The sequence below is a fragment of the Hakea prostrata genome, chromosome 8 (genome assembly GCF_041222555.1).
Source record: "Hakea prostrata isolate BN-2017 chromosome 8, UWA_Hpros_2, whole genome shotgun sequence".
NCBI lineage: Eukaryota > Viridiplantae > Streptophyta > Magnoliopsida > Proteales > Proteaceae > Hakea > Hakea prostrata.
Window position 1 is genome coordinate 4,641,969 of NC_142607.1, and position 19,340 is coordinate 4,661,308.

Below are 19,340 nucleotides of genomic sequence, written 5' to 3' on the forward strand. Positions count from 1 at the left end.
CTAAACTCTTGTTGAAGCATCTAATTAAAACCCAAACCCTAAGACATTAAATGAGAATATTTCTTGAGTGTATGAAAATACTAATTAAAGATATGAATAAACCATGCGAAATAAGATTATTATTCTTATTATTACTCTCAACATCTAGATAGTTCATGTCAGAACATATAAGCTAAATTAGGAAGATGAGAGATTCTTGTGTTTTTGTTTTGTTATTGCCCTACAAAATCATTGTGGTCGGCTTAAAAATGTCCTCAACTCCTCACCTCTTCGGAAGAGCCCAGGGTCTAAAGCTGTCCCCTTTCTCATTTTCGTATCTTCCATTGATACACTTCCTTTGAGTTTGCATTAATATATGCTTACCCCAATATTAAACAACACAAAGTGCTTAATTAATAACGAAGCACCTTAGTTCCATGGACCTCTCTCTCTCTCACACAGGAAAAGACTTTCCTGGAAGGACAAAGCTGGCTCGCTTTGAAGCAACAATGGAATCATCTATAGTTTTACATTTTCTTTGTTTATTATATTAAAAGAGAAGACTTTGGGTACCAATCATAAAAAATTGTCAGCGATGGCGACCCACGTCGATTTTTTGGAATTTATTTGTTTATAATTTCTTTATTATGCTTGTGATAATGAGAGAGAACAAATAATTTCTTTATTATGCTTGTGATAATGAGAGAGCAAGCTAATGATCATCTGTGCTTACCCAACAAAAAAAAATTGAGAAATATTCATGCTTACAGCAGTTATGTTCTTCATTTGATGCTTTCCGCCCATTCAATCATTAGTTCCTTATAAATATAGCACTAGTAGTCTTCTCCGTGGAATTTGATCTGGCAAAGCATCTTTGCTTTTCAATACTAAACTTCTTTGGCTTCGTGTCTCTGCAACTATCTTTCTGTGTCATTCACTCTTATTGGAGCAGTTTTATAGCAAGATGGGGAGAAAACCTTGCTGTGAGAAGGTGGGTTTGAAGAGAGGCCCATGGACGATTGATGAAGATAACAAGCTAATGAACTTCATTCTCAACAATGGCATTCACTGTTGGCGCCTTGTTCCCAAGCTTGCAGGTGTTTGTTTGATATCTCTCTCTCTCTCTCTCTCTCTCTCTCTCTCTCTCTCTCTCATACATATATTGATGTGATTTTTGTTGATGGTGAAGGTCTGATGAGATGTGGGAAGAGCTGTAGACTTAGATGGATCAATTATCTAAGGCCAGACCTTAAGAGAGGAGCATTCTCTGAGATAGAAGAAGATCAACTTATCCAACTTCATGCACGTCTGGGTAACAGGTCCTTACATGCAAATTATAACCAACTTTTTTTTGGGTAGAGACTGGAATTTATAGAAACAAGTTTAATTTGCTTAGCCCATGGTGAAGAAAGAGTATCTTAACCCAGATCCTTGTTTACTTAAGAACCCATTTTGGTTCTTGGATGTAATTTTTTGTATTTAACAGAATTGATATCTTTTGCAGATGGTCCAGAATAGCTGCACACTTCCCCGGCAGAACAGACAATGAAATTAAGAATCACTGGAATACCCGAATCAAGAAGAAGCTGAAGCTCCTTGGATTAGATCCTTCAACCCACAAGCCAATAACCAAAAACCAAGAAAAATATGACATGGAAGGTGAAGCAATTGCAGAATCTAGTTGTTCTTTGAGAGAGCAAGAAAATGACTTCATTAACGTTGTTTCTTCATTTGATCAAAGACAAGAAGAAAAAGAAGACATTCTGGCGCTTCAACACAAACAAGAAGAGTTTGGTCAGGTGCACTCAAAAGAAAGCACAATAGACCTTTCTCATGGTTATGAATTGTTGTGGGAAACCTTGGATGTGGGTTCAGTGGCAGATCCTAAAACAAATCTCTCTAATGTATCTAATTGTTATAGCCCTTCATTTCCTTTGGATTATTCACTTGACCAGTCCAGTAATGAAAGTCTTTCATCTCTGCAAGAAACTTCACTTGGTCCTTCATCTCTGCAAGAAGCTTCACTTGGTCCTTCATCTCTGCATGAAGCTTCACTTGGTCCATCATCTCTGCAAGAAGCTTCACTTGGTCCAGCTTCATCCTTGCAACAAAATTACAAGCACTGTTGGGTTGATAATGTGGATTCATTGCTTCCATGGGACGGGTTTCTTACTATAGAGGACATTTTGTCTTTTGGAAAGTTGCCTATAAATTATCAGAGTTTCTCTGGCACTCGTGCTCTTTAAGGCTTTCTTGATGATTACCTTAAAACTAATTGGAGGGAATGCAAAGAAAGAATTGTATACATTGAATTGAATTTGTACCGTTGTGGTGGCCTATTTAGACAGTAAAATATTGGCTTATTCTTTTTCTACTCGTAAATATCCTACTTCTCAAACTTGTATAATTTTTCTATTTCTTTTTTTATCACGTAAGTTCTTTCTTATTAATTTAATCTTAACCTATTTCAGATTTTTATTCACTTCTCATTTTAAATGGTTAATAATATTGGGAGTGAATTCTTTAGGTTGATTTGATAATTCAACTTTTCTTTAACCAAAAGAGATAATTTGAACTTTTTTCTTAGATAAATTTTTTTAAGATGAGAAAAATAAAAATTGTTTGGCAATAAACAAGAGAATACAAGATGTGCTAAACAATCAAGTATCATTTTTTCTCCTATGTGACTTTGTTTTTATTGCAAAAACAAAGAAATAAGTGACATACAATGTCTATCAATCGGACAAGATCATTGTTTAATATGTAGCTTCTTTTGTTTTTCCCGTTAACTATGGTATCGGAGTTTTTAATTTGACTATTTCTTAGCATTCATGCATGCCTCAAAACTACAAAATATGAAGAAAGTATATCAAACAAAGTCACCTGAGAACCTAAAAAATATAAATTTACATAAAAAAAATCAGAAGGTTTTAATTTTAGAAAAAAAACAAGATAGGTGCATAATTTTTATATTATATTTTTTTTAAATTGGCATTTAAATTGATGCCTCTAGTTAAGTTCTCATTCAATATTCATGTAGGAATACAAAATTTCCAACTAAAGCTGCAACTTCCTATTATACGTGATGATGAGATATATCCTATTAAAAATTAGGTTTTATCATAAAAGTTAAGAGAGAGATAGACAAGTTCTAGCAAAGTGCCAATTGTTTTTCTGAATACAAGAGTGGAGGAAGCTGGAGATTTAAAGGCAACAGGATTTATTAACTCTATCAAAACTCCTTACGATGAGTTGCACTGAAACACTACAGGTGTGTTCGGATAAGTTTGTTTATCCATCGTGCTTGCAATCAAGGAACAAACAATACATAAGCATTCATTAGAGTGGGGCTCTGACTCCATGCCATGTATTCCTGAAGGATTTCATCAGCTAACGGAGTTGGGTTTTCCATTCAGGGGAAGAAGGGTAGAGGAGCATTGGAGAGCTTGCCTAAGTGAATAATGCAGTTTTTGTGGAAGGCCCAAATGACTTTTGTTATTTAGAAGGAGACATTTTTTTTTTTTTTTGGTAAACGGTACTTCATTCAGATAATTAAAGAAAGTACAGACAAAATTGCATGAACACACAAGGTTTGAAACAAACCAAGGAGCGGAAAGTGACCAAACTGTCGTACATGCAATAGACAGGGTCATCCAGGCTAAGGGCAGTGTCGAGCCCAAAAAGGATCATGCCCAAAGAACCCTTAGAACAAAGATTGTAACAACTACAGCGGCGAAAAAAATACAACACGCTTCAAGAGCGGACATATAACACGCCTCATAGGGCGGACATACAACACGCCTCATAGGGGGACATACAACACACTTCAAAGTCGGACACAAAACTCGTACGTTGTGGCGATGGTAGCAACAAAAGTGCGGAGAAGGTTCAGACCTGCCATCCGGCTCTTTCTTAGAAGGAGATTTTGGAAACCTTATGAAGTCATTAGAGTGGAAATTTGTACTACATGGGCTATGAGCCTTTCATCAAGTAATAAATAGTTGTCTCCTTCCCAAAAAAATAAAACACACAGTTTGGGAAAAATGGTTTTCCGTTGTTTTCATCAGAGGATTGTCTTGTCAACGGAATGGTTTAGATTATGTTCAATGGCAGTTGATCTAATGCTCATTCCCTAATGCTTTAAGTACTCAAAAGTCTCAAACATTCACTTATATATGTAGAAAATTCAGAATTTAGATTAAATTTTTATTCAGGTGGATAAGGATTTGTGTTCCCCTTATATTTCTATCACTTCTAAATTCTAACAAGAAAAATATAAGAAGAACACAGACCTTTATCCCTTGTCCCTTGGGATGAAAGATCCAAACTAAAACAATCCTGTCCCAGAACTAACTCGTCAATGAAACGGCCTCAAAGCTAATTAAATTTGAAACAACTAGATTACTGTCGAGTATCGCAAGAATCCACTTTTTGAGCAGCATGTTGATTGTCGCATGTATCCTTTTCCTTAAAAGCAACTTCCCCTACACTATCATAATATTTGAAATCTCCTTTTCTCAACCTTTACTAATCTAGTTGTTCTTTTCCTTTTTCTTTTCAAAGGTGATTGAATCAATAAGCTTGCTTGATTCAAAGCACCTGGATGGTGAAACTTGAAATAGAGAAGACTAGTCTCGCATTATTGATTGCATTGCTGGAAACCTTAAAAAGGATTTAGGAAAAATATAAAAAGTAATATTCTTTCTTAGGGTCATTGCTGCACCGGTTGCTTCCGACCGGCTTTATCTCGGGATATCCTCTTCCATGAATTATACTTGAAATCAAATACAAACTTCTACTAGCTTAACCAGATTGCCACTGCAACGTGAAGAGCTTTAAACCGAGGCCAATCACATTATAATCAATCAGACGACATGAATAAAACACGGAGTCGGCAGCGCGAAAAGGCAGTAAATCAGAACAAAACAGAAAGAAGTTTTCAAGTATGATAAATCAAAACCACTGCAGCAGGAATTCAAGAATTCCTGGGTTTCACCTAGTATTCATGACAAACAATATCTTTTCAGGGGGGGAGTGAAAAACGTTACAGCAACCAGCTTGCCCCTGAAAGACTAGCAAAGTTGATCTGGTCTCACAAATCTATGACACGAGACAGCTTCTGGATCCTATTCAATAAGAAGTCCCCTTGCTTGATAGTTCCTTGGTACAATGCATTCTTTGCATCTGGCCTGTTTGTTTCTAGTACACCAGCAACTTTGTCGATTTTGCAATGAAGCTTGCCAGCGGCAATGAAACGTGACAGTTCCCTGGACAAATAAACAGTACTTAATTAGGCACAACTCCTTAGACAAGCACTACTCGCAAATGAAAGCCTACAGCCACAACCAATCCATCTATATTCTTGAAACTCCATTTGTACAAGCACCTCCAAAATATGCGAGGGCAAATTGTTGGCAAGCATGATTTGAAAAGAACTAATGATAATACTCACACATCAATAAAGTCCACGGTAACTCCAAAAGCAGTAGCCATTGCTTCCATGGTAACGCTCTTATAGGATTCCAGAAACTGTGAATAAACCACAGTTCGGACCTCCCTCATGTAATACCGGAAATGAGGATGTAAATAACGATCCAATTTGATTTGCTCAGTCAAGCCAGCTGATAAGAAAGACCGAAACCATGATCAAACAGTTAGTACATCTAAGATATCTGCAAGGAACTCCTCTCACCATAACTATTCTGATATCCTGAATCCTAGATAAAAAAGCGAGAAAATAGCAAGTAACATAATTACCACAATCCTAAACAAAGGATATGAACCAGCAAAAAAACCCAAAACCGAAGAAAAATGAGCAGAGTGGCCATAACTAGGACAACATAACTGCAAAATGTTAGAAAGCAACCGAGACTGACTTTGTCAGGCTAGATCAAATCAAACTCATCACCTATCATCCGTTTTCCAAACGTTTAAGCATCTAATTAGGCATAATGTACCCTGTTTAATCTTTTTAGACTTGGTTCCACTTGTATCCATGTGAATTAGGCTGCAAATGCAAACTTGCACTTGAACGCCTGGCCCCCAAAGCACATAAAATAGAAGGGAAGAGTTACTTGGGCCCTACTCAGTCTAGATAGTGTGTAGCCGTGTACCATCAAATTTGTAGCTCAGAGTCAAGTGCAAAATTTCCAGGCACATTGTGAAGTCCTCTCCAAAGGATCATTAAACCAAACCACGTTCAGTATGCTAGAACCCAACAGATATGCGTGACTATCTTCGTGAATATATTGATAATGAGATGGATTTGGCAATCTTGAGGGTAGAGCCAGTATGGTGGGTGAACTAAAATGCAGCACTCACAGACATGGAATTCAAAGGTACCAGGGTTCCTGGGCTAGAAATGCAGCCACATGAACCTAAGAGGTCCAACCACTCTTCTCAAATAATGGCCCAGACCCATGGGCCAACCAGTCATGCAGCTAGGTATTTTCTGGTTCACTCAGCAACAGATAAAAGTGATAGATCAGCTAAGATTTTATTCTGTTTTGTTTAATAACTGTTTTAGGTCATTCTAGTACTTCCTATTTCGGTTCATGCTAGTACTTCATATTATTTCATGGCTGAAGATTTAGATAGCTTTGTCTACGAGTCTCAATATTACCCTGCAAGAGACTTGTAGCAACTCTTAACTTATTTCAAAGCAGGCAGCAGCAGCTATTTATTTTAGAGACCATAAAACCACCCTACCAACTCCCATGCAGGGGTCCTCCCTCCCCCCCCCCCTTAAAAAAATAAATAAAATAAAAAGAAGGGAAGAAAATTAACAAATAGAAACTAAGTTTAGTTTAGCTGATATCTTTGTGATCCAGCAACACGACAAACCTTACAGGTGAGATACATAGGAGAGAATGGAAGACTTTTTCTACCCTATCCCCTTTCTACCTTATTCGTTTTATCTCCCAATTCATACCCTGTTGTCAGTATAGCTGCTTGTTTGAGGCCCAAAGGGGGGGGGGGGGGGGTTTGGATTTTGGAAGAGGATTATTTCTGGAATCTTATTTTACCGTCAGAATTTTCAGATGGAGCTTTATTATTTGTTGATTGTAGGACCTTAAAACAGCCCCTGCAGTTCAGTTACTTCAAGAGCTTTGCTAGGTTTTTTTTACGCGCTTCCAATCTGCAGATCTGATCACCCACTGTCGCTGATTTTTGGAGGACATAATCAACACTCAAAACTTATTCCCTTTGATAGTAATTTGGTGCTGATCGAGCTGTTGGGGGCTTCTCTATCCTTATTTATATCCTACTTTGATGTTATTTTGATTCTCTTAGCATTTTCCGTTAATTTGGCCTCCGATTCTAGGAATTCAGCCCTTTGAAACCCATACTAAATGAGGATGTAAGGCCTGCCAAACATATGCAAGCTACTTTTTTCCGAGTTAGATTTTCTTTGGTTCTTTGGCTTTTTTCCTGATGGATTCGGTTATTTATTGGGGGCTTTGATTCCATGTGTTCCCATAGTGATGGAACACCTTAACGGGTTATTATCATGATTCCTTTTTCAACTATGTTTTGTAATTCGAAATAGGATTCAATTTTCCTAGTTGGATAAGTATTCTTATTTAGTTTTTTATATATAGCATGTAAGAAACAATGTTCTTTTAGGATTTAGATGAATTAAAGTTTGAACTCCTCTTCAATGGAACAGTGTGAAATTTAAAAGGGGTTAAGATATCCTCGGAGGGTAGTATATCTCAGAGGGTAGTGAGATTGTGTATTGTTGGTGAGAACCATATTAATCCTTTTCTTTCTTCTCTTTCTCTGCTTCTTATTCCTCAAGTACTGTTACCATATGTTCTTTGTGTGCTTGGTGGGAATTCAATTTAACCAAGGCTCCAAGGAATTTTCATCTTTCTGAATACTGTTTACATGCTGTTGATACTGGGGTTTAAATCACAGCAAAAATCCTCTCAAATACCTCACAGATACCCTGTTTTTGAACCTCTTTTTCTGACAACAAACATTGCTTTATCCATCATATTTCCTCCCTCTTTCGGGATTTAAATGTTTCACGGACTTCCCAGGCTAGAATGTGACCTTCTTCTTGTTCTTTTCTGAGGACTGCAACCTAAGTAATTATAAGATAAACATTTTTTGAAATTCTTCAATCAAAGAATTTTGGTTTTAGAATAAGTTCATCCTAGACACTTGACCGATCTGATTGTTTGGTGGTTTCAATCAGAATGCTAAAATAGAGAATCATCTCAAATTTGATTCAGTTTTGTTCGTCAAATTGAGCTTAATTACCTTTTTATTAATTCGAGACCTACACCCATGAGATCACTGTTTCCTAAATTACTGCTAACCCACTAGTTGGATCATTTTCATCTACTAAGATGTTCTAATCTTTCCTACTATCCATCGCCTCCTAAAGGCATGTGTTATTCTCAGACATTTAAGTTACAGAAAATTTTCAGTTTTCTATCTAGGTGGGGTATTATTGTCTAGAGACCCTATCCATAAGGCTTTTAGGGTTGTTCCTACCCACCAACCACTCTCTACACTACTGTCCCCAACAGGTGTTTTTGGTTTTCACATACTGTCAACGAGAATGGTCTTGGGTATCTTGTTTGCTTGTAATGAGGGTTTTAGGGGTTGTCCCTACCTACCCCAACCAGGCAACCACTCTAAACTCTACCATCCATGCTAGGGTTTTCTTTTCAAGTAGTGTTGATAAGAATAGTGTCAAGTGGTTCATTTTTCTTGTTACTGAGATCCTGCTTGGGATTAGGTTTCTAGTGACCTAGCCTCAAAATGTTCTGGATTGGTAGGATATCAACTAGAAGCCAACAACCAGGATCTTATCTGAGTAAAGTAATTCTAGGTCAACACGGGTTTTGATCGAAAAGAAAGTTCGTTGGTAGGGTCAGGAATGGTTGTCAAATTTTCTTCTTGCTTGGAAAAACTCTTAATGAATGCAAAAAGAAACTTGGGAAGGACATACAAACATGATTCCTGACTAAGACCGTGTTTGGTATAGTTTTCCTTTTTTATTTTTACCCAAATAAATAGAATAGACGGTGTTTGGTACAATTTCTACGGCCTATTTCTATTTGCAGAGGGCTGCAAAAATACAAAAACCAAAAACAGGCCTCAACTGGTTTTTAATTTTTCTATAGAAATCCATTTCATTTGTTTTTGCATTGGTTTTTAACCGATGTGCTTTTAACTTGTATAAGTGAAGATAAAATAGTAGATTTGTCATCTTTTATAACTTCCCTTTAACTCCTTCCAAAGTCATTTCAGGCATACGAAAGCATCTTCTTCTCCTCGCCCTCTTCTATCACCCAACAGTTTCAAATTCCCATTCTTTGACATCACATACAAGCCCACAATTCTCCACTGTCAGATACTAAACAGGGGTGAAGAATCAGAATTAGAATCTAGGATCGAGAAGAGATCATGGATTTTCTCAATCTCTCTGAAACTCAATATGACATAGTTTTCATGACCAACAGGGAATCAGGTCAAATGCATAAACCCCCAAGAAAACCAACTTGTTATTCTTGTCTTGGCTTCCTGTAACTGCTTTTTCCGGTGAGTTTTCACCCTTCAGCACCTTCACAGCAGCTCTATTCTTCCCGAAGCAAGAAACCAGTATTAACGCCAAAATCACAAACCCCAGAATGCAAACGCCTATTAAAGTAACCAGTATCAATGATTCACTGAGATTAAAACCACTTGAAGATGAAGCATGTTGAGGAGCAAGCAAGCCAACTCTGAGTTTCAGGATTTTTTTTTAGTATCAGTGAAACTCAGGGCTGAGAGGTTGGTACAGCAGCAACTTTCTTCCTGTGGCATCTCTGGTTAGTGTTAACAACCTGATATTCCAGCAAAAGCCTTCTTCTCCAATGGCGGTGATTCAAAGTGCATCATTGGCACCGCAAGAATACTGTCGATTAGTGAGTTTGGGTGTGCTTTCTTTGGTTTTATCGCACGATAACTCCTCAGCTGCTGCTGCTCCTCTACATCCAGGTGTTTCTAGAAGAAATCAGTTCCAAGGTGAGTCGCTTTTTTGTGATGCCAGCATGCTGCGTGATGGACGCAGCGCTGGTCTAGGATTTGTAATTATGAGGGCTTCCAATGAACTTTTAAAAGCTGTATCCATCCCCTTTTTATTATTCACAGAAGTGCTCGTTGTTTGATATGCTTCTTGCTATTGATAAATTTGAGTGTTTTTCTGTTGTTTTCTGTTCCTATTTCAACTTAACTTGTTGCCTTCTTCTGTCCAGCAAAATCTCACCTATATTTTTCATTTTAACTGTATTACAATTCCAACCCCTACACACATGGCAGTAAGTATGTGCAAAACCAGAGCTTTCCAGTGAGATTGCAACTTCATGGTCTTTTGTTCTATATTTAAACAACAAGTTGATATTAAGTTCGTGAAAGACTATAATGAATAACTGCCATTCATGGTAGGTGAGGATTTATATATTTCTTCCCCCCTCGCCCTCCCCCCCATTCAAAACAAGTTTTAAGACCTATAGAAAAGCATTTTGGAGAAAGAAATGCCAAACATATTTTATAGTATGAAACTTATTTCACCTATTGGTCTCCAAACAATTTTTACATTCTAGTCAAAATGATTTTTTGTATTGAGAAAACCATGCCAAAGATAGCCTAAATCCACAGAGAGTGAAAGACCTCTCAGAAGAAAGGTCAACTAACATGATGACTCACGAATTCAAAATTATAAAAGAAGCTACAGGTCAAAGTAAAAGCGAATGGTAAAGCCAACAAGCCAATCGCAAGATATGAGGACACACTTACCAAATGCTGAGAAGAAAGATTTGTATTGGCATCCATGTAAAGAGTTCATAAACTCCGAGAGATGAGGAATCTTCCCTATAACTGTTAGAATCTCAGGTGCATCCACGACCTTCAATAGAAAGTAACAAGAAATTTGTTTAAAAAAATAAATAAACAAATCCCATAATAAATTATGCATAAAATAGGTCAAAATGCCTAGAAGGCATCGTTGAATAGAACCAATTAAGTAGCCAGTACATGTCTATGCAAAATCAAATATACCTTTTGCTTCAGAGAAACTCTGTCCAACGAAATGATGCTTGTAAGGACAGTATAGAAGATGAAAGTGTCATAAGGGAATATCTCATAAGTCGTGAACGTTGATATTGAATCCAGGAATAAGGTAGCAGCTTTCTTGAAGTTTCTTGTGGCCATGCAATACAAACCTTCATACACCTTTAAACGGTTTTTCCTCTCCCAGTCACCACCTTCCTCAAACAAACTGCCATTATAGAAGTGAAAAATCTTTATCTATTTCTCTTTTATGCATATAACTAAAGGAATTAACTCAGATGGTAAAATTGATTGAGAATTATCTAGAGTCTCAACTTACTTCTTCGCTTTATCTAAGCTTTTGGCTATAAGATCGAAGTCCATGTAGAAAAAACCAAGCTGAAGTGTATAAAATACCAAGTCCATCTTTTGACCAATGGCCACTGTCTTGCTTTCAGTGACCTTTAGTTGTTCCAGTGCTTTTTCCTGGGATTCATTCAGGAGAATAGGTCAGTGAGATGTGAAAACAACCACCAAAAGGAAGCTCTGAAAGAACCAGGAAAAAATCATGTGCAAATAACAAGAGGAAACGTAATCTACCTTGTCACTGATTCGAATATAGAACAGTGACTTCGCTAGATGGGCCTCTCGCACTTCACTTTCACCGAGGTTTTCTTCAGCATCTGCAATTCTGAATAATGGAGCAAGAAGGTTTACAAAAGTACTTGAGCAACAGTTTTCCAATATCGTGGACTTGAGCAACACTTTCTAACTTCATAGCAATTGCTATTATTTCAAACACAATAAAGGGCAGGCCTAAGACACTTGGAGAGAATTATTGTGTGACTAAAAACCTAAATGGCCTATAAAAGGAGATGAATAATAATCAAACAGGATCTGTATGGTCTACCCATTTTGGTTTTATCAAAAATTTTTATACTAGCTAAGACATGCTTATACTCTTCTTTTTTTTCACTCTTACTCTACCTTGATTAAAGAAAGGAAAAAAAAAAAAAAAAAAAAAAAAAAAAAAAAAAAAAGGACCCCCCCTTTTCTCCAAAATGGCTGGAAGAAATGTACAACCATAGGCATATACTACATGCTAATTCTAAACATTATCAAACAAGCCCTGTAGCTCATCACTTAGAAGAGCATGAAATAGTCCACCTGAGTCTGATCATGGTAGCACCAGTCCAGGACTTATGATCCACGAGTTTTTGACAAACGATAAATGGATCCAAAGATATCCATTGAGATTTGAAATTGAAGCTTAACAACTTGTAGTGAGATAGAAGTGAAATCGTCCAGGAAAATAATCCCTCTCGAGAAGACAGCCGAATGGAAAGATAAAACTCATTCAAAGTATCAAGGGAAACTACAAGTAACTTGAGCTAAAGATTGTGCAATAATGCCCCAAAACATGATTACCATGTTTCCCTCTCCCTACAGAAATTTCTTGTACTTGAAAATTTCACCTCAGTTTGATTTCCAAATTTGGTACAGAAAAGTGTGTTAATGATAAAATCCAAAATACTAAGAGTTTGACTGGGATGCACTTTAAAGAAAATATACATAACAGTTTAATTAGAGCTAAGAAAACCAAACTCATCGAACATTAGGTTCCGACGATAAAGCAACTCACTTCTCATCAAGCTTTTTGAGCTCCTCGTCAATTCTCGAACGCATTGAATCTAGAACTGTCTGATCCATCTCCAACACGTTGTCGGCCGCTAGGGTTTCGTAAAGTATAGCCATGTCTGACGATAACGACAGAGAAGCTCAGGCAATGTCCAAAAAATAAAAGAAACTGAATGGCAGAAATAAGAAGAGAAACGCGGAAACGAATTTGTTACCATCAGCTTTAACAAATGCCAAGACCTCCTCCTTCAATCTGACCTTCTCAATGTCCGGCACATCAGGTTGCCTCAAAAGGAAAAGCTTATTCGCTAGAACCAATTGTGGCTGCTGCTTCCCTTCTTGTGCCTCCATTTCCGTCTGCTTGGTCTTCCACTTCTTTCTCTGAAATTGGATTTAGAAGAAACTTGGGGCACAGGTTTTCGTAGCAGAGAAATATGTTTTCCTCTATACCGTCTCCGGCGTTGTATATGTGATCCCGTGCTTCGCACACTACCTACTTTAAAGTAAAAATAATATACTATAATATTAGGAGGGTTACCAAAAAGAAAAAGAAAAAAGTGAAGAATACTAAGCGAAAATGCCACAACCCACAAGTATGTGATACGGCTCCCTTGGGTATAATTTGTATGTGTGTTTGTATTCTTACCATAAAAGAAAGAAATTGTGTTTGTTAAAGCGATTAAAGATCCAACTTTCCTAGGGAGGTCTTGGGTTTGCACCCACTCGGCGACATTAATATAAAAAAACTCCCTTGAGGATGTAAATCGGTGCGCGCAATCTGGTTCGGATGAACCTCATATCCAAAAAAAAATTTATTAAGAAATCATTTTTCCCAGTAAATTATTAGCTACAAATTATATTTGTTTGGTTATTTTTTGTAAAATCTGTTGTATAAATAGAATTAGGTATGCAATTTTCATTCAATGACTGTATTATTCTAACCTAAAATTGATAAGGTAGGTAAAAAGACTCACCATATCTCACTACACAAGCAATTTCTACACATTATAGCTCTTTCAATCCCAATCCATGCATCAAGTTCTCAAATAAATTGTAAACAGAGCACCCCAATTGATCATGTTATGCAAGGCACTATCACCCTCAACATGGCGTTGAGTGCACATAAGTATCTTTGGCTTTTAGTATGTTTACAAACAGCTCCATGCATAGACTTTTAATTTGATACTTAGAAAGAATTTCAATTATGAATGTACCTAAGGAGTCCAATTTATCATAATATAAAGTCAAGAGTTCAAACATCCTTGGAATCGAGGTGAAACTCCATGCATGTAAAATAGTTATCCCTCTTTTTATATATAAAATAAACCCTAAGAATGAGTATAGATGTGCATAAATTGAGTGGACGAGCTTTTAACTCACTGCAATGCTTTCCTGATCAACTGAGGGACTGTTTGATGACCCAGAAAAAGAAAAGAAGGGCTGTTCTAAGAAAGGATGTCCATAACCGAGCTGTCCAAATCTACATAAGAGGGTGACCATAATACAATTGATATCACGCTAATAATCAGAAACTCTTCTGTAACCAAATCAAGAAAATGCAATCCTGAAGTCATGTACCCAAAGTAAGTCCTGGGTATTTACTCTTAGTGGAGATATTTCCACAATCACAGTGAACAAGGGATGGGACAATCTTCCCTCTAAATAAGGCACGATTTGCAGCTTGGATATCATGAGTCATGCCACATTGCCATAAGGAAACCTTCAATTTAGGGATGAGGTCGATGTTCTAGATAATCTTTCAACAGGGATTTTTTTATTTTTTTTTTACGATGTAGAAGCCAAAGAAGATGTATGTTCATGTGAAGTGTTGAACTTGTAGGCAGATTTAACAAAATAACTAATAGCAATGCTTTCATGATCAACTATTAGCTGCCTTTTCTTTTATGATTCTTTTCCTTCAGCTGAAAAAAATGCAGAAACCACTTAACTAATAGTAGATATTGAGCAAGAGTTCAAACAATCAAATCAAGCCCAATGTATTTTCATGTTTTACAGCCTTATCCACCGACTGAATCTGGATAAATCTAGAAACCCAAACATTCGAAATCCAAACCCTTCTACACTCTTGTACTTCTAGACACTTCGGTGCCTTCAGATGCCTTCACGTTTCCAGAAATTTCCACCATCTCCCTCTATTATATAATTTCCACAAACATACGGTGCGCATCAGATTATCTCAACGATTGTGGCATAAAGGCCAATCTAACTCGATTCAAAATTCACAAGCAGAGCAAGAGTACTCGAAAAAACCATGTCTTTGTCAACATTATCTAACCTCAGCGTCTCTCTGCCATTTGCCGCAGAGAGGAGAAGTAGCTTTAAACTTCCATGTATCGGGAGAAGTCATGGGAACGGTTTCAAGGCCATGGCAGCAGCAGAAGGAAGAGATAACCTTGATCACTTGCAAAGAGTTACCAAGCAACAAAGCCAACAACAGCAGCAACAGCCAAAGAGGAGAGTCGCCCCTGTAGCACCCATAGGTATGTGAAAAAGTACCAACTCAAAAAGATTAGACTTTTAAACCGATTAAGATTGATCTTTTCTGATAATGGCTTCTTGACGTGCTTAGGGTTGTGGGATCGATTTCCGGCTGCCAGGACTGTGCAACAGATGATGGATACGATGGAAAGCATGATGGACGATCCATTTTCTTACAGCACCACTTGGCCTTCGCCAAGCTTGAAGGAGGAAGGAGGCTACAGAGGGGGAAGAACGCCCTGGGAGATTAAAGAGGGAGAGCACGATTACAAGATGAGGTTCGATATGCCTGGCATGACCAGAAACGATGTGAGGGTTTGGGTTGAGGAGAATATGTTGGTGGTTAAGGCCGAGAAAGCCCAGAAGAAGAAGAAAGATTATGAAGCTCAAACTACAAAATTGATCAACGGAGAAGAAGGAGAAGAAGAGTGGCCGGCTAAGAGCTATGGAAGGTACAACAGTCGAATTGCTTTGCCGGAAAATATCGATTTCGAGAAGATAAAGGCGGAGGTGCGAGACGGCGTACTCTACATTACCATCCCAAAGGCTTCTCCTTCTGCAAAAATCCTGGATATCAGTGTTCAATGAGTCTGTAACTAATTTTTGCAGTTTATATATATGTCGAAGTTCAGAACCTCGAGCTTTGAACTGAGTATCTCTATCAAATGAGCGATTTCTTTTGGAAAAGTGTTCAACCGATTTATGTGAATGTTAGAAACCCTAAAATTGTGAACTGAACTTTGTTGGATCCTCCAATACGGAGAACCCTATCAAAAATTGGCGTATGCCTCTTTTTGCGGCGTGCACACGGTATTCTTTAGTAAAAGGCGAAAGAATAGTTCGTTCTGTGCTCACCGCGAGGCTGCGTGATTTGGAATTGAGCAGAGTGGAGCTTATATTGAGAGCACTGTGAAGCTAGCTGCATTCCCTTTGCGATGTGGGATTATTTTCTCAAATCTTTAAAAGTATATTTACATCGTCAAGAAAATAAATGGGAATAGAGACCAGTCTTGGTAACCAACCGGTATGATGAGTTTATGGTTGTTTGTTAGTGAATTAATTGTCAATCTAGTAAGATTTTTTTTTTTTTGTGGGTGGAAAATCAATTTAAGTAAGATTAAGGTAGGGTGGAAAAAAAGAAAAGGTGAGGGGGAAGGTACAGTGGAAAAATAAAAAAGGGGGTGAGGGAGAAGGAAGGAAAAGGGTCTTTTTGTTCATGAATCCAAAAGATTTCACCGGATTCTGATCGAGAATATCTCGTTGGTTTAAAAACGTTCTGATCTCGTTCCTTTTCCCGGGTTTATGGGTATGATGAGCTCTTGCCTTCCAAAATCCGTCGTCATGTTTTTTTTCGGCGCTTTTTATGGTTGGGGTGGGGTCGTGCGGTTTGACCCCATCTCTCCCGGGGTGGTTCTCCCCCTTCCTTCCTTGGCAAATTCTTTTTATTTTCTCCTGTTTGAATCTTTCTGTCCCGCCTAAAGTGATTTTGAATAAAAGTATTAATTGTGAATTTTTTTTTTTATATTTTTTATTTTTTAATTAATTTTATACAACTTCACAGACTTGTTATTTTTTTTTTTTTTTATTTTAAGTAATCAAATAAAATATATTTTTAAGATTTAAAGGAAAAGTAAAAAAAGTTTGTTTTTTTTTTTGGAATTTTTTCACTTATCCCAACAAACAAACGCAGTTTTAGCCTTTTAGGGAAGAGGTAGGGTCGTGGTTCATTTGTGGATTTGACCCTTATTATCGGTTTTTATAAAAAAATAAATTTGATTTTAGATATAAATTTTTTGATTGTAGAAGACGGTTCAAAGAAAGATTAGCGATGACGACAAGAAAATGGCGGAAGGGTTTTGAATAATGGGGGAATAATAGTTACCTGATGAAGTGGATAGGGAATGAGATTTAGGAGAGACCCAAGAGTGATTGGGGTTGTGTCTTCAATCTTTGTTGATGAAGTGATGAAATCGGTAAACCTTAGTGGAAAATCTGTAAAAAAAAATAGAAGTGTTTGAAATGGTGGAGTTCATTGGATGAATAGAAGATTTTTGTTGATTAGATTGATATGGATTTTTTGGCAAGGACAGTGAGGGTAGTAGTCAATGGCGAGGGAGGATTGGGGTGGTTTTTGGTGATGTCGTTGGGTGAGGTGTAGAGAATATCCACCTAAACGTTGGCTGTGAGAGAATTAAATTAGAGGCATTTGAGTAATTTTATAATCTATTTAAATAACAAGGTTAATTGTGGACAACTTGTAATTTATATATGGGCGTTTGAAATTTATAAAAAGATAGTTGGTGGTCGAAACTTCTGCCTCAAATATAGAAGGTGTCGTTTGCTGAAAGTATACCAAAACATACTTTGAAAATTCCATTTTATCAATTGATTACCAAACGTTTTCCGTATTTTTATCAAAAATGGTTTTTCGTATTGATTTTTAAAAAATGCATAAAAATTAAAATAAAAAAATGAAACTCATGGCAAACTGCAAACTGCAAACATAGCCTTAATTGCTCTACAAGGATTCAGCGACCGACGTTTAAACGTGGCTATACCTCTATGTTTGGTTCAAGAAAATGATGCTCAAACAGGCGTTAAACCCCGTCGCTTGTGCCATTTTTCCTATCAATTTCAAAATCCCCGCGGCGTCATGTTCGACTTTCAGGACCGTCTCACACAACTCGTGTACTGTTCGAGAAAATGCCTCAGTGAACAACAGAAACACCGACACCAGCAGGGCCACGCCCCTATCCTCTCCAACCTCCGTTTATGTCCATCTTCCTTTTTGCAGAAGACGCTGCCATTACTGTGACTTCCCAATAGTGGCTCTGGGCAGCGCTTCTTCCAACACGACCGAGGATGACCCGCGCATCGTAAACTATGTTAAACTTCTATGTCGTGAAATCGAAGCCACCACACCTGCGACGCTTCCTGACAATCACTCCCCTCTCGAAACCATTTTCTTTGGCGGAGGAACGCCATCACTCGTGCCTCCAAGGCTTGTCTCTACAGTCCTGGATTCTCTGAGGTCGAAATTTGGGGTAAATTCAAATGCTGAAATCTCGATTGAAATGGATCCTGGGACGTTTAACACGACGAAGATGAGGGAATTACTGGCGTTGGGAGTGAATAGAGTTTCTCTAGGCGTTCAAGCCTTTCAAGAAGAGTTGTTGAAGTCGTGCGGAAGAGCCCACGGCATCAAGGAGGTGTATGAAGCATTAGATATCCTTCGTTCATGTGGGCTGGCTAACTGGAGTATGGATCTCATCTCTTCACTTCCCCATCAGACGCCAGAGATGTGGGAAGAGAGCTTGAAGCTCACCATAGAAGCTAGTCCTACCCATGTATCAGTGTATGATTTGCAGGTGGAGCAAGACACCAAGTTCGGAGCTTTGTAAGTTTAAGCAGTTGCGCGAATTCATGTTTTGCTCTATTTCTTTTTCATTGAATTGAATACGAAATTTTGGGAACTCCAACGCAGGTATACGCCAGGGGAATTCCCTCTCCCATCCGAAACCCAAGCTGCGCAGTTCTACAGGATGGCCTCGGAGAAGCTCTCTGAAGCCAGCTACAACCATTACGAGATTAGCAGCTACTGTAGAAGTGGATACGAGTGCAAGCACAATCTCACATATTGGCAGAACAAACCATTCTACGCATTTGGTCTGGGCGCTGCCAGTTACATTGGTGGGGTGAGGTACTCAAGGCCTAGAAAGATGAAAGAGTTTATAGGCTATGTTCAGAATTTGGAGGATGGCCTGGTTAACCAAGATAACATCGGCACTGTTGATCCTAAGGACATTTCAATGGATGTGGTAATGCTCTCCTTTAGAACAGCTCGAGGGCTAGACCTGAGATCCTTCTCTGCAGATTTCGGGAGCTCTCCATTAATCTCACTATGCACAGCCCTTGGACCATATTTGAAGAGTGGACATGTGATTGCTTTAGACGAGAAGAGAAGAGCTTTAGATGCAGATGAAATTGGGTCTATGCTATCGAGCGAGAAGAAGATTGAAGAGTATGTGCATTTTCTTCGGCTCAGCGACCCAGATGGATTTCTTCTGTCTAACGAGCTGATCTCTACTGCATTTGCAGCAATGTCTCCCTAGAACGCCACCTTTTTTTTTTTTTTTTTTCCAACAGGCATTGTTATCAAGTTATTTCCAAGAAATTGA

At 38.0% G+C, this 19,340-nt stretch overlaps 4 protein-coding genes and 1 non-coding gene across 5 annotated transcripts; 3 read left to right on the forward strand and 2 right to left on the reverse strand.

Annotated features, from left to right (window-relative positions):
* The first annotated feature begins 823 nt into the window (after positions 1–823).
* Positions 824–2,387, forward strand: LOC149006420 (myb-related protein 315-like). The gene is made up of 3 exons (XM_089165623.1): positions 824–1,076; positions 1,169–1,298; positions 1,484–2,387. Exons 1-3 carry the CDS (start codon positions 944–946, stop codon positions 2,223–2,225), a joined length of 1,005 nt encoding a protein of 334 aa, XP_089021749.1. The 5' UTR covers positions 824–943; the 3' UTR covers positions 2,226–2,387.
* A 2,421-nt stretch (positions 2,388–4,808) lies between these two features.
* On the reverse strand, positions 4,809–13,133 carry LOC149006421 (26S proteasome regulatory subunit Rpn7). The gene is made up of 8 exons (XM_089165622.1): positions 12,879–13,133; positions 12,668–12,782; positions 11,626–11,716; positions 11,366–11,511; positions 11,035–11,254; positions 10,774–10,882; positions 5,432–5,600; positions 4,809–5,246 (listed from the first exon to the last, which is right to left on the reverse strand). The coding sequence occupies exons 1-8, from the start codon at positions 13,012–13,014 to the stop codon at positions 5,072–5,074; spliced, it is 1,161 nt and encodes a 386-aa protein (XP_089021748.1). The 5' UTR covers positions 13,015–13,133; the 3' UTR covers positions 4,809–5,071.
* A 1,526-nt stretch (positions 13,134–14,659) lies between these two features.
* LOC149006422 (small heat shock protein, chloroplastic-like) lies at positions 14,660–15,841 on the forward strand. The gene is made up of 2 exons (XM_089166506.1): positions 14,660–15,164; positions 15,254–15,841. Exons 1-2 carry the CDS (start codon positions 14,936–14,938, stop codon positions 15,748–15,750), a joined length of 726 nt encoding a protein of 241 aa, XP_089022632.1. The 5' UTR covers positions 14,660–14,935; the 3' UTR covers positions 15,751–15,841.
* Positions 15,842–15,908: 67 nt separating this feature from the next.
* Positions 15,909–16,026, reverse strand: LOC149006423 (U5 spliceosomal RNA). Its single transcript, XR_016175421.1, has one exon. It is a non-coding gene; the product is annotated as a U5 spliceosomal RNA (small nuclear RNA).
* A 1,632-nt stretch (positions 16,027–17,658) lies between these two features.
* Positions 17,659–19,276, forward strand: LOC149006424 (Radical SAM superfamily protein). The gene is made up of 2 exons (XM_089165697.1): positions 17,659–18,559; positions 18,647–19,276. Exons 1-2 carry the CDS (start codon positions 17,742–17,744, stop codon positions 19,272–19,274), a joined length of 1,446 nt encoding a protein of 481 aa, XP_089021823.1. The 5' UTR covers positions 17,659–17,741; the 3' UTR covers positions 19,275–19,276.
* Positions 19,277–19,340: the final 64 nt, after the last annotated feature.